General features: G+C 41.7%; 3 protein-coding genes across 10 annotated transcripts in view; 1 reads left to right on the top strand and 2 right to left on the bottom strand.

Annotated features, from left to right (window-relative positions):
* BRCA2 (BRCA2 DNA repair associated) overlaps positions 1-2,207 on the bottom strand; it is a 34,962-nt gene extending 32,755 nt beyond the window's left edge. The window contains exons 1-3 of the mRNA XM_033053597.2: positions 2,152-2,207; positions 1,163-1,266; positions 307-552 (exon numbers count right to left, since the gene is read on the bottom strand). Of these exons, the coding sequence (XP_032909488.1) occupies positions 307-552; positions 1,163-1,241 (325 nt within the window). The 5' untranslated portion in view covers positions 1,242-1,266; positions 2,152-2,207. The remainder of the gene's footprint in view (positions 1-306; positions 553-1,162; positions 1,267-2,151) is intronic.
* Positions 2,208-4,057: 1,850 nt separating this feature from the next.
* On the top strand, positions 4,058-6,155 carry ZAR1L (zygote arrest 1 like). The gene is given in 6 exon segments (XM_033053061.1): positions 4,058-4,138; positions 4,141-4,208; positions 4,267-4,816; positions 5,217-5,309; positions 5,458-5,532; positions 5,931-6,155. Coding segments are annotated over 6 exon segments (1,011 nt in total). The 3' UTR covers positions 6,075-6,155.
* A 780-nt stretch (positions 6,156-6,935) lies between these two features.
* Positions 6,936-22,694, bottom strand: part of FRY (FRY microtubule binding protein) — a 201,094-nt gene continuing 185,335 nt past the window's right edge. For 6 of the 8 annotated variants that reach the window (XM_033053179.1, XM_033053180.1, XM_033053174.2 and 3 more), the window contains 6 exons: positions 21,458-21,556; positions 20,918-21,001; positions 15,023-15,040; positions 11,300-11,410; positions 8,957-9,150; positions 6,936-8,394 (listed from right to left, as the gene is read on the bottom strand). In XM_033053179.1, coding sequence (XP_032909070.1) covers positions 8,136-8,394; positions 8,957-9,150; positions 11,300-11,410; positions 15,023-15,040; positions 20,918-21,001; positions 21,458-21,556 — 765 coding nt within the window. In that variant the 3' untranslated portion in view covers positions 6,936-8,135. The remainder of the gene's footprint in view (positions 8,395-8,956; positions 9,151-11,299; positions 11,411-15,022; positions 15,041-20,917; positions 21,002-21,457; positions 21,557-22,694) is intronic. The other 2 variants (XM_033053177.2, XM_033053176.2) reach the window with 1 other exon arrangement.

Below are 22,694 nucleotides of genomic sequence, written 5' to 3'. Positions count from 1 at the left end.
AGACTGCTAAAAAACTTCACTCTGATTTGCAGTCAACAGGTTACACTAGTAAGTTCATATCCCCTCATATTAACAGTATTTAGAATGTCTGGACCACAACAGTATCTTTTATAAACAGAATTTTGCTTACATATTACCAGTTTATCACAAGCTGAATTCACTATAAAGATTAGTTTTTATAGATGATCTTCAGAAGACTACTAAAATAAGCTTCTTAGTCACACTATTCCTGCAGTAGCGTTATCTATTACATTAACGACCACCAGCTGCAACAAAAGGTCAAAAGAAAGAAAAGAAGTTACTCACTTGCTCCTATTTTTTTCTGATCTGGCTCTTTTTCAGGAGAAGGTGGCAATATTGCATTTTGTTCTTTAAAGAGTAGTGGGGTTGATGCCAGCTGACTGTATGTAGAGGGTTTTGTCCTTGGAGTTTTAAAAGCTGTTTGATCAGGCCAGCCAGAGGGCCCATCAACCTCTCCAAACGATTTGGGCTCATATGGGGGTGCTTCTGCACTGAGTTCTTCAAACCAATTAAGACTGATAGGCCCTAAATCTACGAAGGAAAACATACACATGAAAAGGAAAAAGGTTCCTCCATGGAGGATGTGAAAATGCACCTGGCATTTAAATGCTAACAGCAAAACACATTGCTCCTTTCACTGCCATACTTCTGGCTTCTACATGGCTTTGAACTCTGATAACCACAAAATATAAAGGGATGTCTTCCCAGATTCTCAGACTATTAATAAAATAACCAAAGGACCAGAAAAAAATGTCCAATTTGTTTAAAATTACAAGTATACTCTGACTTTTAGAGTCTCTCTTGGTTTTGCTCAGACTGGCAAGTTAAACAGGTTCCCTTTAAAATTACTGACCACCACAGGTGCCTTTAGCAAAAGACTAAGCCTGGTCTGCATGTGGATATGTATAGAGGTGACAACTCTAAAAAAGCAAGTACAAAAAGTAACTAAGCATACATCATAGAAGAAAACTACAAATACAAACTTGAAGAAATCTAGGTATTAGGAAATACAGGTTTGGGGCAAGAACAGCAGCTAACAACTTGTATAAAGCTTTCTGTGGAACATACAGCAAATGTGTATAAAAAATTGGTGCCCAGAAAGCAATCCTAATAAGAATTATTTACTTTAGATAAGCTGTACCTGATTCACTGCAGTGTGCCTTAAATATTTCAAAGAAACTTGGTCTTTCCACAGGTTTGCAAGCCATTTTCTTATCCATTACATTATTGGAACAGTCGAAAAGCCTGAGAAGCAATAAGAAAACACTTTCACACACTTCTGCTTGAATGTCTTAGGCCTGCTTTCCTGCATTTCGTGGTGTGCCACAGCCCAGCTTGTTCAGCTTTGAATGTGATGTGAGCATTCAAACACCACAATAATGAACATGGTAGGAAAACAACAGACAAGAGCATAGGGAATTATACCAGAGATAATGAAAACACTCAGCAAACACAGGAGAAAACCGAGATGGAATTGGCAGAACACTTCTGAGGTGTTTTAAACACAAATCAAAACCCCACACTCACTACGACATGTTAGGTTGGAATATGTACTATCACATATTTACTCTTACAACCACTACAACTTACACCTCAAGAATTTGATTCAAAGTTGCTTTCAAGTGAAGCAGACACTGCCAGTTTCACAGTTCTATTAAAAACATGTATAAATAAGCCCACGGTGAGACTTCACCGTATAACACGTTTATGCCTTCCACACTAATAGCTGTTTCCCACACGATGGCCGTGTCACACACGTTGTCTTACCAAAACCATGGGGAAAACGGGGGCTTTAAAATATGGTACGGGCTGCATTACGACAAAACACGGAGGAACTCAGCATTGCCTCAGCAGCACATTTTTAAGAGTGCGATTTGAGCAGTCCGCGCTGCTTTGCGTGAGGGGAAGCTCCTCCCGGGCAATGACCCCGCACGGAGCGCGGCCTGCGCAGCCCCGCCGGGTCAGCGCGGGGTCTCCGGGGACAGGCCCAAACCCCCCATTCCCACACCCGGTGACTGCAGAGCCTCGGCCGGCTCTGACAAGAGTGAGGGTCCCCCGAGGGGCGGCCGGGACACCCCCAGAGCACAGCGCAGCCCCGGCGCAGGGCCGAGCCCCACGCGGCGCCGTTACCTGCCGGCGGCGCCTCGGGCGGGGCGGCGGCCGCAGCATCGCCTCACGCAGGGGAGGGGGCGGGCGGGGCGGGCAGGGAAGGCGGCGGGGGATGAGGAGGCAGCGCAGACCCCCGGCCCGGCCGCCCCGTTCGAAGCTTGGCGCCAACGCAGCCCCGCGCCTGCGCAGCCGGAGCATCCGCCGCTCCCGCCCTCCGCCCTCCTCCCGGCACGGAGGCGGCGAACCGGGAACCGGCCCCGCCCCGGCCCGCCCTGCCCGGGGCCCGGCGGTGCAGCCGGGACAGGCGTGGTGCCCGCCGTAAGGGATGTCCCCCGTGGCTGACTCCGCACAGGACGGAAAGGGAGCGTGCTCCGAGCCGGGATGGCCGCCAGCAGCTTCCCTCACGCGTGTAGGGGCGAGGGGATGAAGCACCACATCCACGGCTGACATGACCCGTGTTGCTGGGCAACAGCAAACACCGACCTTCCCGGGAAAGGCTCTGGAAGGCTCCCAGCGGGCAAGTGCCACGGCCGGTGCAAGCCTCAGCCTCTGCTTCTCAGGGGGTTTTGTAGGCCTTGACATGAAATGGTTGCTGGCGTGCCAATAAAGGGAATGTTACTATCCTCCACATACACGTCCATTCCCGCTTTGTCTCTTGATTAAATTCTTGGCTTTGGCGATGCGACATCTTCAAGATGGGTGGAACACTCATCACCACCAACTTTCAGTTCACCATCTTCATTTTAGTGGGATGTTCATCTATTCTTGTGCCATAGAGAGGTTTCTTCTTACCTGTCCACACCAGTCCCTATGTTGCACAGTTTTACTACCTGTCACTTTCATCAGTTTCTTGTCATAAAATAATTTTCCATATTCCTCATCCTTTCAGGAAACTTTAACTTCTAAACCTGCAGTGTTCTGGGGAGCAGCACTAACCTTCCCAAGGCATTTTAGAGGAACTCAAACTGTTGGTTTAAATGATGGCATGTAGTTTCCAATTAGATTTCCATCTCCATTCCCAAAGCACCTTAAAAACTTCCTCTTTTTGCTGCCAAACTGTAATCATTAAGTTTTAACTTGGCTATCTCGATACCCCATTTTTGCTTTGAGTTGATACCAACAGTTCTTTGAAAACCCAAGCACAACATGGAGCTTTGAGACATGTTTCTTTTAATTATGATGAATGGGGTTCCTGAATCTGAACCTCCTTGTGCCCTGTAAAAGTGCTGTTTCCTACTGATTTATCTCAGATACTTGGAAGTGTCAGATACACTATGAATGTTTTAAGACATCATTCCTATCAGGTTTCCACTAGCCCTCCTCTTGCTGACCCATTGAATTTTATAAAGTGATGCATTTATAAAGATGGTGTGGAGCCAAACAAAGAAAGGATTTCACATCACAGCAGTTCCAGGGAGTTAAGGTTTCTCCAGTCTCTAAAGGCTTACACACACAGTTCGGATGATTTCATTACCTTATTTTAACTGTATTACCTTAAAATTGAACTGAATTGGTGTAATAATGGAAGGACTATTAGTCTAATACAAACGTGCTTCTATTACTTGCTTGTATTACTAACACTTATTTCATTATACAGGAATCAAGCCACTGCTTTCCCCTATGTCAGTTTGTATACACAAGTATATTCCATCTTTTCCTAAAGCAGTTCAGTTGACAGAAAAGGTTTCAGGTAGATAATGCCCAAGTAATGGAACAGTGGGGATGCTCTGACCTTTTTAACACTGGTAAAGACTTCTTTTCAGAGACGTAATTTCCTGAATTCTCTGCTCAACTCCAGAGGACACCCAGTTTATCTGGGCTTTGTTAGTTTCCCAAACCCCCTTTTCCTTCAAGACCATGAGCAGAAGGAACTGCGAGCAAGCAGGCTTCTCGCTATGCAGGCCGTGGTTTTCCCAGCTGTGGCTGAATGACATCTCTTCACCATTAGAGCGTGGCAGAGAGGGAAGGCAGGCCGGCCGGCCTTCCCCTGCCATCAGCACACCCCAGCACCCCCAGCTGGCCCCACTTTCCCCATCAATTAGCTCCCCAGGTAAGATAAAAGCAGAGCAGGGGGACAGGTAGGGCTGACCCTTCAGCGGCGATAACCATGGACAGCTTTGTCTGTTCCCCCTTCAGCACGTACCAGAACTTCAGGAGCAGCCCCCCGCTCGGCCGCGGCTGGGACGCTGCGGCCAAGCAGCCCAGCTGGAAGCAGAATAAGAGCGGCAGCATCAGCCCATTCCTCGGGGGCCCCTTCACGCCGCTGCCCTCCGATTACCTGGACAGCTACCGGCGGGTGCAGCTGCAGGCGCTGCTGTCGCAGGTGGGCCCCGCGCTGGCGCCGCGGCCGCGCCGGGCCAGCACCAAGGAGGCGGCGGTGCAGGTGAGCCTGCGGGCCGACGCGGCCGTGCAGTGCTCGCTGGGGCCGCGCACGCTGCCGCCCGCCCGCCCCTTCAGCCCCGCCGCCCTGCGCTCCCCGGGACGCCTCGCCCTCTACTCACCCGCGCCCGACCGCCGCTTCTTCGCGCTGCCCGACGCCGCGCCGCTCCCGGAGAAGGCGGCGTCGACCGACGAGACCCCGACGGCGGACGGTGGCCCGGCCGGGACCACGCTGCCGCCACGCCAGGAGCCCGTGGGGACGCCGCGGGACGAGACCGCGGCTCCCAAGCAGAGAGCTACCTTCCAGGTGCGCTGGGATGGGGCGAGCCCTCAAGCAGGGCGGCCAGAAATCACCTCGTGAGCAGCACGGTGGTCCCTGTCCTGCCCTGGGCTGGCTCTGTCTCACCTAGAGCAAAAGGGCCTCCAGCCTGTGAAAACCCACGTGTGGATCAAAGCTTGGCAGTGTGGTTTGGGTTGGAAGTGACCTTAAAGATCCTCCAGTTGCAACCTCCCTTCCATGGGCAGAGATGCCACCCACTAGACCATACCGATCAGAGCCCCATTTAATACACTTCAAATATTTCCATGTGGCCTCCTGGGCAGCCTTTTTCAGTGTCTCACCATCCTCGGGGACTAGTAGTGTGAGGGAAGCTGGGCTGGGTGTTCTCTGGGTGTTGGAGGATGCTCAGTGAACTCTGTCTCTGCAGTTCTTGGAGCAGAAGTATGGCTATTTCCACTGCAAGGACTGCAAGACCAGATGGGAGAGTGCTTACGTGTGGTGCATTTCTGGAAGCAACAAGGTAGTTAACAAGTAATTTCTTTTTTCCTGAGGCTTGTAAGAATGGCATAAAATCTCTGATAAATCAGGTGTTTTGACACAAGTTTGGATACTTGTACAGAACACTTCGAATAAGTCTCTATACTAACAGAACTTGCCTTTTTTTTCAGGTGTACTTCAAGCAGCTCTGTCGCAAATGCCAAAAGGGCTTCAATCCCTATCGAGTGGAAGCAATCCAGTGCCAGGTAGGTTAACTGTACTCCAATTAGATTGTCAGATGTTATCATATACACTTACACTGTTGTTGAACTTGATATTGACTTTATCTGAAAGTAAACTTCATTTCTTCAAAATACCAGGAAATGTTATTTGGGGATTGTGTGTTGGGGTAGGCCTCCCTCCTCCCATGGATGGCTCGAACAGTTTTCATACAGCATTGTGGCTTGCTGCATGTATGCTGCTAGGGTTTTGTGCTTCTAGGTGAGAAGACTCTTAAGCCTTAAATCCACCAGGTTTTTACTACAAGAGCTCTTAACTGTATCAGCCCCAATGTGTTGCTGTGATTAAGGAAAACCAAATGTTAGTCTAACATGAAGTGCATCCTCTTTGATCTACTACTACTAACATGTCTTTGTTTCTTAAGATCTGTTCCAAGAATCGTTGTTCTTGCCCTCAGAGGAAGAGACGCATTGATCTCAAGAGACCCCATCGCCAAGAACTCTGTGGCCGCTGCAGAGGCAAAAGGCTGTCCTGTGATAGCACTTACAGCTTCAAATACATTGTCTGATCCACCAGCCCTCTTCTGTTTTGTGCTTTGCACTTTGTCTATTGCAATGTTTTGACTTAAGGCTTTTGACCTGGCATTGGATAATGGATGAAGACTTCAGTATTATTGTAAAGTATAATAACCTAAAGTATGTAATTTCACTGTATATATTCTGTAAATAAAGTTCAATAAAAGTTTGCACTAGTTTGATACCCCTTAGTTTCATCTTCCTTGGATGAAAGAAGAAAGTATATCTGTAAGGAAGCAAGCAATTTGATTTCCTGAAGATAGTAGACTTTGTTTTGAAGTCTTCAGAGAATGCTAAGATGCAAGCTACACTAGCAAGGTTTTCCTTCAGTCACTCACGCTGAACTAGGGTGGAAGATGCAAGTGTTCTGGAGCATAAAGTCTGGTGTAAATGCAAATGTCTTCCCCCTGCCTCTGTCAAATGTCCATATATAAAACCATGGCTGCTTGGTAATAAAGTCAGTCTGACAGAAAAAGACTGTGGCTGTAAAAGAGGAGGGAAAAGGGTGTTAAGCTGCCCAAATTTGAAATGAGGAGGGGGAAAAACCTTTTGAAGGGCAGTATCTGTTCCAGTGTAAAAAAAAAAAAAAAAACAAAAAAAAAAAACAAACCACCTCTTTAGGGTAGAGGGAAGGTGGAAGGTTTTCACTGAATGGAACTATTTTTGCTGTTGTAGTCTTCCACACTGAAGTGTAAGGATATTTTTTTTGTCAGGCTGTAGTTAGGTTTCTCACATTTTTTATGAATGGCTTCAGCATAAACCAGGAGATAAGTATCTTTGAGGGACGGCTGCTCATGGGTACTACATGCAATAGTACTGAGTTAGTAAAAAACACAATTTTCAGAACAAGCATGTACTGTGTTGTGACTATATATGACTTTTATACTTTAGTTAAATGGATGTACTAATCCAAATTTCAAAGTTACTTCACAAAAACAATTAAGTGTATTTACATTGTGAATAAGTTACATAGTTGTCAGAATAAAAGTGTCTCAGATGTGCAACAGATTTACATGCATACATTTAACACTGGACAGCAGTTAAATGTAAGAAAAAAACATAGTTATGACTTTTATATATACATTACAAATAAAATAAGACATCTTTGAAGAAACTTAACATGAGAACTCGCGTTTCACGTTCATATTTTTACTTTTTATGCTCAAAATTTATATTAAATAAAAATATGCATGCTTAACAGTTCAAAAGATTTGACTCTGTGATGGGACTTTCTCCTACAAAATGGCAAGTTAAATTAGATCAACTATCCTTTAATAGTATAAATATATTCATAAAAGCAAACCTCTAGTAAAAAGCAGCCAAGGTCCTTAATAAAAAAAAAAAAAGAAAATCTGCCAAGACCTTTCATGATCCTTGGGGGGGCCTAAGAACAGACCTCTGCAATATGATCCAGTACCTTCAGAGACAGTAGCCTAGTAACATTAGGAAATGTACTTCATAGCAGCTCATTCTTTTAAGATACAGTAATCATATTTGAATTACAGTGTACATTAAATTATAGTCTGTTTACAGTTTGTTTCATATACACAGGCTCTCAGCTTTTGACCAACAAGTTTGTGAGATTCCGTGGCCAGCTTCATTCTGCCCATCTTTCACTCGACTAAATAAGAAAAAAAAAGGAAAAAATGTACAAGGCTTGTTTTTTTAACAAAAAATACTATTTTGTGAAGGAAACATTGCACTTTTGCCAACCAAAAATTAATTTGCTATAAAGGAAGTATTGTTCAGTGTAGTAGGCTTTGGTATGCAATGGAAGTCACTTCTTCAGTAGTGAGTTGCAGTTGCTCAGTGAAATGCTAACTGTTTTTTGTGCAACACAGACCAAAGGACGTTGTCCCAGGTGCTCTATGCTACCTCTGTCCTTACAGTATTGCTACGTGTTTGAAGTTCAGCCCATCGCTTTTTAGAAGAAATCCTAAATGTAACAAGAGTGAGTACAGTTTGACCAAACCTTTGTAAGGCTGAGAAGACATCGAGCCACCTCACTCCCACAGGGCAGCACTCCCAGCTTGAAAGGGGGCCCAAAGGTCCTGTCAGAGACTTGTGCCGGAAACGCTGGAGTCTGGAAGAAAAGTATTGATGACCCGGTAGCTCTGAGCCCTGCGAATCATATCACGGATCTCTATGTTCAGTTCCATTAATTTGGTGCAGATTTCAGTCAGGCTCTGGTTGGAGCCCACCAGTGCATAGGTGCCTGTCTGACCCAGGGTTTGGTGGCGGAAGTAAATATTCAGTAGTGTCTGGACTTCATCATCAGAGCTGCTTCCAAAGATATCATTGGGCCACAAAATCCTGCAATGAAACAGGGAAAGAACAGGCATTTCATTATGGGTTTATTAGCAGAGACAGAGGCTATATGACAGAGATCTCTAAAAGAATAGACTTGCACATGCTTATAAGCCTAAAGCAACTCACTGTTTTACACCTCATTTGTTACTCATATTCTGGTATCAGGTACTGAAAACACATAAAAGTGCAATTTCCATTATCTAAAAAAAAAAAAAACCTTAAGAAAACTCATTCAAATAGGTGTAAGTGAAATTGGGCTGAATGTTAGCTCATGGCAATGACATGCACCTGTATGGAATTAACTCAATAAAAACATTCTTAAGAGCCTCACAGGACTTTTGATCTACAGAATGTAATTAAACATATTAATTGTTGCAAGCATATGTTTGATAGTTACTTGTGGCACACTTCTCCAAAAGTCAGTATCAATGCCCCCACCATGAGCCTTGCTGAAACAATTAATTAATTATGCTGATCCTGTGCATTACGTTTCATTAGGAAGATAATAAATGCATATTTTTCTAATAACATGAAAGTCTAATATGAACCACGAAGCAAAACTTGCCTGCATTCTCTTATTTGTCTGACAGCTTTAACAAGTTCATTGTTTTTTAAACACTCCAGCATGGACTGAATAGCTGCTTCAGTAGAGTTGAATGTGGGCTCAGATTCTGTTGTCAGAGGCTCAGCTGCGATTGCAGCAGTAGCATCCTTCAGATTTTTCTTCAGCTCACTCAGTTCTCGTGACATATTTAACAGCTGTTCCAAGGAGAAAAATAGGAGATGGGTATTTTCATTCTCCATAAGCTCCACATGGAGTAGGTACTTCAAGTTTTTCCTTACTACTACATTGGATGTACACATTATGGAAAAGACCCCAGTTTAATACAAGGACATTTCTTGATCTCTCTACAATATAGACAAAATGCAAACTACAGGGTTTTTTACCTCTGTGCATCCTTTAACATTATGTAGTTTTGGCTTGCTAAAATGCAGGAGTATATCTAAACAAGCTTTTATTTTTCACCCTTGCTACTTTTTCCACATCATAGTTGAAGAGCTGAAGAAAGCACGTACTTCTCCTAGCAAGATGTTGATATTTATTTATAAAACACATGCAGCATCTGACATGACTAACAGATGGACAGGAAATGTATAACCCTTTCTCAGGTTGAAAAGTTAATATGGCACAAGATTAATAAATACTTAGCAAGTTAATAATTTCCAAGTATCTCCTTTTTCATGGTTGTACATGCTAAAAATAACCACTGTCACATGAACTAACAATGGAATTTCCTTCAAGTACAGTAATTTCATGATTACAAGCCACACTGACTATAAGCCACATCTCCGGGTGTTGGCAAGATTTCGTTCTTTGTCCATAAATAAGCCGCACCTGATTATAAGCCACTCTGTCGTTTGCAGTGAGGACCCGCGTGCAACAAAGTTGCCAATTAGTAACAGAATCGCGGGATGATGGGGTTTACTGGCTCGGGTCGGGCTGTGCGGGCACGGGGCTGCCGACGGGGCAAGGTGGCCCAGCTCAGCGGGGCCGCTTGGGGACAGCCGCTGCTGCGCCGGGCTCGCTCGCCCCGGCCTGGCGCTGCCCTGCGGCAGCAGGCGGGGACGGAGCCCGCCGGCACCCGCGGCGGCAGGCGGGGGTGGAGCCTGTCTGCTCCTGCGGCGGCAGGCGGGGGCAGGAGCCCCCTCGCTTATTCCCTGGGCCACGGGGATGGCAGCACAGAGCCCCCTGCCTCCCTCCCCCCCCGCGCTGCCAGCACGGAGCCCGCTTGCACCCGCCACGCAACAGAGTAACAAATTTGTAACAATCGCGCAATTCCGGGTTTTACTGGCAGGTGCTTGGCTCAGCACCTCAGCTGCACTTCCGGGGTTGATAATTTCAGAATATTTTTCACATATTAGCCGCTCCTGAGTGTAAGCCACATTTCCGGGGTGGGAGCAAAATTTTAGTCAAAATGGTGCGGCTTATAATCGTGAAATTACTGTAATAACTTATGGCTCCAGCAAAATATGCAAATGTCATGGTGAAATAGCTATTCTTTGTACAATTGTTTCTCAGTTCCATGGGCTGCATTATTTATAACAATTTAACAAAGTCATAACTGTGAAATATACTTACAGAAATTGATTATAAAGAATACAAAACAGTTCTAAAACTTAGACTGCTCCAGTAATAAATGTCTATTCTCCCATCTTCTCTTAAAAGTGAACAGCCCAGTCACATTGTGAGCCGGCCTTCACAACATACCATTTATTGTATTCTTAAGATACAATAAATATTCAAACTCTTTTTACTCTGACAGCACATCTGGTAAAACAATTTCTGTTTATAGGCCACCTCTAAAGTACTATAATATGTCATAAAATACAGATAGTAGCTTCAAATTTTATTTTACAAAGCAGAGTGCAACAACCTCTTCTCATCAATAACTTAAAACATATACATTTTTCTCCTTTCCAGGAGAAAAATACGCATTGAATGGTAAATTAAATCTATCCTTAAAAGATAATTATACAGCTGAAAGCGATCACCTCAAAGATGTTTCAAAGTATTACATATTTTAAGCAACTGCTGAAAATAAACTTGACTAACAGTACTGTTCTTGTGAAGTTTTTTTAAAGTAAGATGCATGGATTTATTTAAAAACAAAAAGCTGTTTTAGGTAAAAAGTGAGTGTGCCATTTCAAAAATATTTCAAGAAAAAGGCTTGTAAACATTACAGAATTAAAAATACGGGACATTAAGGTATTTAGTTATATATGCTTTCAGGTTTATAGTCACGGTGAAATAATGTGATCCTTGTTGTTAAGTCCATAGAAAGAAAAAATAAGAACATTAAAATAAAGTGGAATTTTTCAGTACAGGACTTTGTAGCTTGTTACATACCTCTGGCATAGAACTCACTTCGTGCACTTGTCCAATAAGTTTACAGTAGGACTGAAAAAGTAACAGCAGCTGGAAGTGCAGTTTATATAATCTCTGACAGAGTTCCAATTGCTAGGGAAAGATTTGTAAGAGATGAAATAATTAATAAATATTAGTGAGTTCAGATAATTTTTGATAACTAACAAAACACAATGAGATCATTTGTTCTCAAAAACATTTTTTTACTGAAGTATGATCATATACTATTTCAGATAATAAGTAATGATTTTTCTTCTACAGCTAAGTCATCTATGACATTGAAAGTAAAACTATGATGTCTAGCTCTCACACAGCACATGTCAGCATCAGCCTCAAAACATTCTAATTTGGCTAGCTTCACTGTCTCCAGTTTGCAGCAGGAAAGCAGAGACAGAATATGAGGGAAGTGACTTTCCTGTACAGAATATGAACTTCTGAATTTCAGATATGGTTGAAGACCTCTTCTAAGGGATGGAAATCTAAGAAAAAAGCCTTGAAATAGTTGTCCAAAATGGTCAAATCTCCTGCCTGCTCCTCTGAGGAGAGAGAAACAGAGGTGATAAATCTGTCTAGGAGCGAGAAGGAGGAAATGCCAGCCCTGGAACTTAAAACACTGCTCGTGGATTTTCCACTGTCTTAAAGACACTATAGAACAGATGGAAGGAGTTTAATGTATAACATGGTATTTGACTTCTATGAAGTATTCTCCCAGATTAAGTAGATACTGCTGTATGAATATTCACTTGTTTCTTCCACTGTGAAGTGCAGCATGACATAAAAGATGTCAGACATTTTGAAATAATGGGTGATGAGCACAGCTGCTAGAGAGGTTCAAGTTAATATGCCTATGGTTCCTGGTATTCTTGTGTCTAACAGGAGAGGAATCTCATAGTTCCACAGCTGGATCATGGTGAAGAAGGGAGGAACATTTAATCTTCAGCTAATTATATAAAAAGTGAAAATTCTGCAAGTACAAGTCCTGACCTTGTACTGACCCTTTGGCAGGAAGACCTTACAGACTTCCAACCGTATTTGATTTGCCTACTGTGACAGACACCGTGACCAAGGGTGGGCTCAACGATCTTTCCATCTGCTTGGAGGAACTAAAGCAGAGTTTCACGCCAAAGTTGTCAGAAAAGAAGCTACTCATGTTTGCTTCTTTAAAGCAAACATACATGCTCAGTTACCAGCACATGCTGCAGCTCTTTGCTGAATTTGAGACTGTGCAAATGTCAGCACAAACACTAATAGAAGGTAGTTTAATTACATTATAAGTGTTAATTTGACTGAAGTGTTTTATTTACATATGGTTCAACATTTAACTGCTACATTTTTTATTAACAAGCCAAAATTAGAACCACAGTTTGGTGTTCCCAGTTCCCCAGATTTCTGTACCAGCCTCACAAGGCTGAGGGGCTAAGGTCAAAAGCAAATTTCATCTCTGTTCATCAGGGTGAGGTGGGCACCAACTACCCATCTATGAACAGACAGCCAAGGGCACTGCCAAGATGAAGCAGAGCTAGTCCCCTTCTAAAGGGGGTTTATGGAGGAAAGTGGGAGCAGGAGGATAGTGGCAAACCAGCTGGTGTCAGCCTAGCAGGGTTTGTCCTGCTGAAGGCCAGGCAGATGAGGCTGCTCACACCTCAGCACCACCACAGCAGCAGAGCTCAGCACTGTGAGCTTCCCTGGTCTGAGCTCTGTGCCATTCTGGATCTGGTATCTACATTGTTATGTTTAATCTCTGTTACTGGTGGGCAGCTCCTGTCCCAAATGGAAAGGAGGAATTTCAGCAAGGAGGAGTCCTTCAGCAAGTTTGCAGATGAGACAGAAGGATGGGATGCTCTCTAGGGGACATGGACAAACCTGGGAAGTGGACCCATGAGAACCTAATGAGGTTCAACAAGCCCAGGTGCAGGGGGCTGGACTTGCATTAGGGCAATCCCAGACATGAGCACAGACTGATTGAGGTAAGAACTCATTGGGATAAGAACTCATTGGGAGCATCCGTGTGGAATAGTTGGGGAACATGAACTGAACATGAGCCAGCAGTGTGTGCTCACAGCCCAGAAGACAAACCACATCCTATGCAGCATCAGGAGCACCTCTCCTGTGAAGACAGACTGAGAGGGTTTAGCCTGGGAAGGCTAAAGAGAAGGCTCCAGGAAGGTCTTATAATAATCTTCCAGTACATAAAGGGGCATATAAAAACATGGAGAGCAATGTTTTAAAAAAACAGATCATGGCAGGAAAGGGGCAAGAGCTTTAAACAAAAAGAGGAGAGATTTAGATTAGGTGTTAGGAAGAATTTATTTGCATGGAGGGTAGTGAGGCACTAGATTGTCTAGAGAAGTTGTGGATGCGCTACCCCTGTAAGTGTTCAAGACCAGGTTGGATGAGGTTTTCAGCAACCTGGTCTGGTGGAAGGTGTCCCTGCCTATGGCAGGGGGATTGGAACTATATGATCTTTAAGGTACCTTCCAACTCAAACCATTCTATGACCCCACCAGACTGGGTATGACAGCAAAGATCCACAAATGTAGAAAGAAGGCCCAGCAGATCCACAGTGGGGAGCAGATGTGCTAGGGCAGAACTGACTTGTGGACAGGGACAAAACCTATCAGAACAAAGAGGCAGGGCATGAGGAACACTGCCAGGGAAATAAACCTGCCCAGGGGCTGTTCTCTGTAACCAAGGTCACAGAGCACTGCCAAATTTTCAATTGGGTGGCTAACCATTCTCTTCCCAAAATTAAGATTGACGGTTTAGATACAGCCTCCTGGAGATGTCTCTGGCTTCTGTCTTCTCTCAAACCATGCTTGGGCATGCCAGGGGCTGGCTGGTTGCCCAGCCAGGGAAGGTGCTGACTGCTTATCCGAGCGAGCACCAGCCCAGGAACATTCTCTTCCTCCTTGGTCCTGTTCAGCTCACAAGTAAGGACACAGCCTGAGGTTCCCCACAGGGATCAAATTCACTCTATTCAAATTTTGGAGACCTGGCAACACTACATAGCAATTATACACACATATAGTTGGAGCACTCAGGGAGTTAATAATTAATTGAAAACAAGCATAACATCATTAAAAAAAAACCCCAAAACATCTCATGATAGCTTGGCATGTAATACTGGATTTTTTTTAGTCCTTAGAGAACAATAATTCAGTTTCACCCTTCTGGCTGCTAACCTGAATGAAAACAAACTAAGGTCAAACTAATTGTTCTAGTTTGACTCACTTAATATTTAGCTATTTGTATCAAGTAACTAAATTTTTTTTCTTCCTGAGTAAGTATTAGAAACCAATAATGGTGAAACTGTTCATCAACATATACACAAAACCCATTTGAAACGTAACTGCCAATTATAAATTGTAGTTTTTCACTAGGACAAATGGAAAACTATTAATTATAAAATATCAAAAAATGTTTCCTGCCCCGGCCTATTGCATCCATTCAAAAGCTTGTTTTGTAAAAATGTATGTAAATGACCATTTGAAACAGCATATGAAAGTGTCAAAATTTTGTCACAGTATTTTTTGACTTCACAAAACATACATTAGTAAATTATTTTAGTCACCACATTTAGAACCACCTATTGTATAGGAAAATTATAACAAAAAAAAGAAAACATGCTTAGAAGTAAAACAGTAGAATTGGGGTGTATTAGCCCATCCACAGATGGACAAAAAATATGAAAGAACTTCAACTTACTGCAAGAGATTCCATTTGCTACACAGCAAGCATGGCACAGGAGAAAAGGAAAGGAAAGAAAGTATAGTGTCAGTGTAATGCATGCAGTAGGAAGCACAGCCCATCTGTAATAGCATAACTTGTCAGCAGTATTAGCAATGCTTGCCTCAACCTGATAAGTGGTTGGAATATCACATTCAACATGCACAGCATTCTTAATAAAATCAAGCTTTAATTCTAATGGTAAATTCCAGTCTAAATATCCTTTGTTAGATCTTCAGATTTATTAGTTTAGATTTATCCCACCCAGTAGCTCAAGAACTTACAGTGAAATAGTGTTAGATAACTCTTGAAGTAATACTTTTATTTAAATTACCTTTCTTTCTTATTAAAAAGAGCTTATATTGCAAAGTACTAAAACAATTAGAAAGGATTTCCAAGAGAACAAAACTGAACTGTGCTATTTCTAAATATTTTCTTGTTTAAAAATACTTCTCTTTTTTGATGAAGAGATCTAATGAAATTGGCAGGATAAGTTTTATAGCTGCTGGGCTTATTACTTGGCACATTACAATGGAAACGTTTTGCATACAACTTTCAAGTTACGAATATCATAAAGAAAAAAATGCATTAAAAATGCCAGTTTTGTTTAACTCCATGGCAATGCCACAAGTTGAGGCAGCCTTGTATCCCTTCCTCTGACCAGTAATGATTCACTGGTTTATAATTCTGAAGCCATTAAAATGTCAGTTTAAATCCTGTTGCAACAGTAATAAAAATTCTAATTGACTTACATTAGCATTTCAAAGATTAGGGGACTAAGTGCTGTCTTCAAAACATAAGTGTTCCTCTTCTCTTTGCCAAGAACTAACATTTGTACTCTGTGTTTGCTCAATGCAGCTTTTCTTATTTTATAAATATTACCATCTCATTACATTTTACATGAAGAGAGTCATCATGTAAATTCTGTAAGTAACAAACACAACCACATCTGCCCGGTTATAGCCTGATGTCCGTGCATATGCACACAGTGTTAATAAGCACATGGAATTCTTATTAAAATTATTTACCTTACCATCAATACAAAACAAAGAAATGTGAAATAATATTAACTTTGATGAATCTAACAAAGTATTTCAGTCTGTTTTCTTTACATTTGCCTTAGTATTAAAATCCTGCACTACTTTTCTATAAAACCATGACAAACTAAGCTTTGAGCTCTTGTGATGCTTATTTTTTTGCCTTTAACATTGCTTGAATAGTTTCTTCTTCTATTTAGTACTCTTAAAAAAAAATCCTTTATATTTTGGCTTCCATGCAGTTTACATAAATGAAGCTTTATAAAGCTAAATTCAAGATAGGAGGACAAGAGCAGGAGCAGACAGATCATTGTGTTCCAGTAAACTCACAGGTGTGCTAGCTCATGTTTTTCAAATCTTGCTGTCTCAAGCTACTCTGAAGTTTAGCATGCCACCAAGTTTGACTTGGACTTTCAGAAATACTGGAATCCATATATAATTTCTAATTTGCCATGGAATTTACTTTAAAGGAGGGGGGAAGAGGGAGGCAAAAGCAGCAAATAAGTGAATTCCATGGTCTTTTTTTGCCAGAAAATACTGTCTCCTCTGTACTATTTCCAAAACCAGGGCAAGCAAAAAAAAAAAAAAAAAAAAAAAAAAAGGATGAGGAAGGGGTTTCACATTACATGAAAAACCCTTCTTCACTGGAAGAAAATATACTGGATACAAAATTTCCCTGAGCCACCGATGCTCAGCTCCATACTGGTCTCCAATATCATGATTATAACGTCCTCTCTCCTTCAGCATAAAATGAAAGATTCCTTGGAAGTTGAGAAGAGATTAATTACTGGCTCGAGTGATATTTCTTTTATTCCAGAGCATCAAGGGCTCAGGTGGAATCATCACAGCCTTCACACTTTTCAATTTCTGGTTCAATTCTTAGAGTAAGGGAAGTGTTTTAGATTAGTTGATAGATACTACACAAACAGTGATTTTGGCAGCTGAAAATACCAAATATTTAGAGTACTTGGACCATTTGCACTATTCTTTAAAGCAGCCAGTAAATGCAACATCTAAGAAGGACACAGTACCTAGGAGCAACACTTCTAGTTTTTTATTCCTAGAATTACTGTTTTGTACTGTTAGCAGACCAGAAAGACAGCAAGGCACTAATTTTTAGATCTCAGATTTTCTTGCTTTTTTAAGGAATAATTTTTACATACTGAAAAGAGATGACAGTTACATAATTACTTCAGTGATTTACTGGCACAGGAGAGTCCCAGCAGAACAAAATAACCACTGCATGCAATGTTTTATAAAATGCAAGAGCATTTTATTAAGGTATTCTATTTGCCTTAATATGCCAGCAGACAGAACCTTTTCCCATGATCTAGGAAGTTGAGTATATACACAAACTTGTATATATACCAGAGATACAGAGAGAACAGCATATGCTGTGCATTCTTGAATATCCACTGGTCTTGAAGGATAGTAGAAACTTCCCTGCATGGGGAAATCTACACACAGCTGTGTCCCTCCTTTAGGGAAGTTTCCTACCTGGGGCAATTTTACCTCATTGTCAAACCATGGATCTTTCAAGCAACAATCAGATAATTGACTGTTAAGAATTTGTAGCGTAACAGTGGTCTCACTGTGCCTTGAGCTTTACTGTATCTCAACTCAGCTCCAGATGACTGTGGTACTAATGGGCACACCTCCAGCCTTATTGGTGGCCTAGAGTGATTGTACCTTTAGCCACAGGGAAACTCACAGCAGCAGGTATATTCTGATTTTTGGGGGCAAATTTTTATGGGGTGCAGCATGTTTTAAATATCCATTAACATTTTGAGTTTGCAAAGTTCACATCCATTAGCTTGTGGTGAGGAAGGTTTGAGAAAGGTGCATACTGACTTTAGACTTCTAGAGTAAATGGAATATCTCATTGGGAAATAAATATTTATTTGAATTAGCAGGGTTAATTGACAAGAAAAAGAGGATTTTCCAAATACAGTTTTTCCAGAAGAGCAAACAAAGAAACAAACCAATCCAGTCTTTGACCAGATTTAAAAAACTCCTTTCTTAGTAAGGCTGAAGAATGCACTGATAGCTGTACTTAGATAAGACTATCACCTGGACAGACAGCACAATGGCATGTACAGTTATCTTTTGTCTATAAATTGGCTCCTATGTCATTGTGTTTGTTGCTCAAAGTAGCATCAAAGCTTATAAATCACACACATTCAAATAATGTAATTTGTTGCAATAATAAGGCTGGGAAAAGGCATTCTGGGACATGAAGCTTTTACCCGATTTCAGAAAAGCTGCTAGCTCTAGCAGCTGACCTAGACAACTTCTATTTCAAGCTTCTTTAATGTCAGAATAAACAATTTTTGCCTTTGCCCATTTTCAGTAACAGTAACAATAGTCAACAAATCATGTGCAATTATTCAGAAATAAGATCTGATTAGAGAAACTGTGCCAAATTAGTTACCAGTATCAGGAGGCATTTGTGACACAACCACTTGTGACAATGCTGAATTTGGTCTCACATCTGTCTCATCTGTAAAGGGGTCTGTTTTCCCCTCAAGCTTTTTACCAGGTAGGGAGTTCTAAGAATCTAAGATTTCTGCCTTCTGCAGAGCAAGCTGTTGCTTTCTCTTCCTTACAATCAATTCTGAACCTTTTCCAGAAGTAAGTAGCCTGATTTTGTGCTTGGCTAAACAATTTTTTTGTAGGACAGATGTTTTCAGCAGGATTTATGGCCCTAGACTATGAGTTTGAGAGTTTAGGCAGGTTCCCTTGTGACTACCACTGTAAGACAGACTTTTCCCCCCTACAATTATTAGATTATTTACCCTTTCGTGTTGAGGGAGAAGTGGAGAGGAAAGATAAGAAAACAAATACTTGCCAGTCTAGAAGTAATTTTTCCTTGTCCCTTCCTAATTGCATTTCCTCAGTTTTCCCTTGTCTTTTCCTCCCATTACACTTTCATTGAATAAACAGATTGTTCCTTTGGGAAAAGCTGCTTCAATTGAGGTGAAGAAGAAGAAAAGGAATATGCCTGATCATCCTGTCGACTTCCAAGGAATAATGCATTTTTGCCTGAATGAATACTGCTGGGGAGAAACCAAGGACTCCTGAAGGAATGAGAAACCCTTCTTTTCAGTCTGTCTGATAAGAAGTATAAATACCAACCCTGGCTTCACAAAACCCACATTTAATTCCGAAACAGAGAACACCTAGTTATAAAAACCCACACAAGTGGAATATGACATTTACTAACTTTCAGAAGTGTTTAGGCCAGCTATATGAGTTCAGTTCACAAGTTATTCCTTCTCCTTAGCATTATTTCTTTATTTAAAAAAAAAAAAAAAAGAAACAATGCAGTTGATCAGCAAGATGTATCATTCTCCATCCCATTCTGTGCATTTCCAAAAGAGAGATGCAGAGGATAAATTAAGCTAGTCTACAGCAAGGTATGTAACATCACAGTCTGAAGTCACTGTTCAGGATGTTTGTACATCAGAGGGAATGGAATGCCCATGCACATCCCTGTAGTGCCATGTACTCTGCCATGTACTCACAGGAGAGGCAGTGGTATGTATTCTAGGTCTCTCTTTTTAGACTTAAGAATAGCTCACTTGTAACTTCCTTGCACACCATCAAAATTACAGAAGAGAGAGTATCTTATTTAAATGCACTAACTTATGCTGGTGCCAGTGCTAGGGGAGGGAAGATCGAACAATTTTGCCACTGCCTGTGATTGCAGCCAGAGGATTTATTAGAAAATCAGATTTGCTAATAAGGTCAAGGAAGCCAAAATGCAGGGATGGCAAGGACTTGGGAGTCTTGGAAAATGGCATAAGAAAACAAAAATCAAGGGAGTTCAAAGACAAGAAGGCAAATACATAGAGATGAGAAAGAGAGGTTAAGATAAAGACAGAAGAAAATAAAGTGACTTGGAGGAGGAGACAAACTGAAACCAACATAAGAATAAAACAAGGTATTTGAAAAAAACAGCTACAACAGACAAGTATGTGTTCTGAATATGTCACAATTTTCTTTTATAAGTTAAAATACATGGGAAGAGGAAACATCACTTTTTTCTACGTGCTGTTTGCCTGCTTCCCAATTTTGGCTAATTCTGTCCAGCTCCCTCTTTTCCCATCACTCTGCTGTTTTTCTTCCAAAAGGAAACAGCCCAACAACATAACAGTCCTTAACTCATTATAAATCACCAAGATACCATCTGTTTCCTACACTTTAGTATATCAAATAACATATACTTAGTATATCAAATAACAGTATTAACTGCTGATGGTATTGATATGTGAAAATATGATTCCTTAACCGGAATCAAGAAATACATGTACATGTGTGTATGAATTTTTTCTTAAAAATTTATAAAGAGATATTTTGTCTTAGCTCTAAATACTTAACTACAGCATAAATAATTTTGCAGTCATTGTTTTGTAGCTACTGGTCTAATTGTATTTCAACCAGGCCATTTTTGCTGTTGGGCAGACAGAGACTGCAACAGCTGAAGATAAAATGGTAGTAACATGGAAGGAGAGTACAGCAGGAATGACTTTCAGAGACACTGTGGAAAACTGCTGCTGCAACATCTTTCTAAAGGGGAGAGCACAGGGTTAGGGTCATCTCTGCTTCTTTGTCTGGAGTAGGACAGCAGAAGTGCCTCCTGTGAATATTTCCCTTTTCCTGTGGCCAGGACTGAGGCAACAACAATAGCTTCAAGCCTAAAGTGTGAAAACTGGATTATGCCCAAGCCCAGCAGAGAATCAAGGAGGAAGTAGAGCAGGCTCTTGTGGGTTCAAGAACAAGATATATCACACACATGTGACTTTATGGGAGAGAAATAGTACTGGCTATTCATTACCTTCTCTTCAGAGTCCCCTGGCTGGCAGGTAATAACTCCATCTCGTGAGCCCCCAGCAAATGTTGCTTTGCAGTTTGCAAGCCACTGTTTTCAGAAAGAAATTAAAGAAAATATGAAAAAGATCTGTGGTTTGATTCAAAGAAAGATAAGCAGTATTTTAGTTTTACAGCACATCATGTAAATAAAAATATGCAATTGCATTTTTATTACCACAGACTGTGACAATTTCCTTTGACTGTAATTTAAAAAAGTGTAGTCTTGATTTCTATTAGTATTTCAATTGCATGAACTAAGAAAATTAATTAATGAATAAGTAGGAGAGAGACCAGGGGTATTAAAGATACCATCGTTTCTAACATTAAGAGACACAACAGCTACTTTTTAGTTCTGGTTCATATGTCCAAGAAGAAACATTCGATGAATCCAGCATCTGAAACATGTTTTTCTACTGAATGTTAGTTTAAACAGATCTCAGTGGCTGTGCAGTTTCCTGACATAGCCTAAGTATACAGACAAGACCAAGAGCACAATTCAGCATACCGAGAGTGTTGCCTCTTTTCTGTTGTTGTATGTGTCCAGGTACTCCTGCAGCTCTAGAACACTGAACTTCAGCTTCTCAAGAAGGCCACAAGAGAGCAGCTGGAGAAATGAAATCAAAGGGTCTGTAAATGTCACTATAAAAGAACGCAAATATTGGTAGACAGTATAAAAAAGATATTGCAAAAGGATACTTAGATTTACATATACTAATACTGAAAAATATTTACATTTATGCAAAAATCTACATAACTAGGATACTATACTGAAAAGTAAAAGTTGCACCTATGATAATGTGGAATTGAAATTGTGCTCTGTGTTTAATGATTTAGCAGAGGACTTCTCTAAAATGAAACAGTACACAAAGCTTAACCAGCTTCTCTCCACATCTCTCTGATGATGTAAGGCACAGCTCTTCCACAGTCACAGCAGTGGGCCCAAGATTACACTTGGCCAGTTTCTACCGCTAGACTTCAGTGTGGGAAGTCACACTCTCCTGATGCTGCTGGATAAACATGAGCCAGAATGAAGATAATGGGAAGGGCCATCTCATTAATTCCCTAACATATATTTTCATAGAATTGCAGAATAATTGAGGTTGAAAAATACTTTCAAGATCAAGTCCAATTTTGACAAATACCATCATGCCCACTAAACCATATCACAAAGTACCACATCCTCTTGTTTTTTAAACATTTCCAGGGACGGTGACTCTACTGCTTCCCTGGGCATCCCGTTCCAAAACTTAACACTCTTTCAGGGAAGAAACTTTTCGCAATATCTAACCTAGACCTCCTTTGGCACAACCAGGGGAGTTGTTGGCATAACAACTGTTCCCTCTTGTCCTGTCGCTGGTTGCAAGGCAGAAAAGCCTGCCCACCACCCTGGCTACCCCCTCCTTTTGGCAGTTGTAGGGGGATGAGGTTTCTCCTGAGCCTCCTTTTCTCCAGGCTGAACACCCCCAGCTCCCTCAGCTGCTCCTCACAGGACTTGTGATCCAGACCTTTCCCCAGCCCCGTTGCTCTTCTCTGGACACGCTCCAGCCCCTCAATGTCCTCCTTGTAGTGAGGGGCCCAGAACTGAGCACAGGATTGGAGCTGTGGCCTCACCAGTGCCGAGGACAGGGGGACTGTCACTGCTTTGGTCCTGTTCGCCATTGGCCTTCTTGGCCACCTGGGCACAGCTGGTTCATCTTCAGCCAGCATCATCCAGCTCACATCACAGTTGACTCAAATGAAAC

Source organism: Catharus ustulatus, chromosome 2 (assembly GCF_009819885.2).
Source record: "Catharus ustulatus isolate bCatUst1 chromosome 2, bCatUst1.pri.v2, whole genome shotgun sequence".
NCBI lineage: Eukaryota > Metazoa > Chordata > Aves > Passeriformes > Turdidae > Catharus > Catharus ustulatus.
The sequence above is the reverse complement of the archived record's forward strand: the minus strand, read 5'-3'. Positions and strand labels throughout refer to the sequence as shown.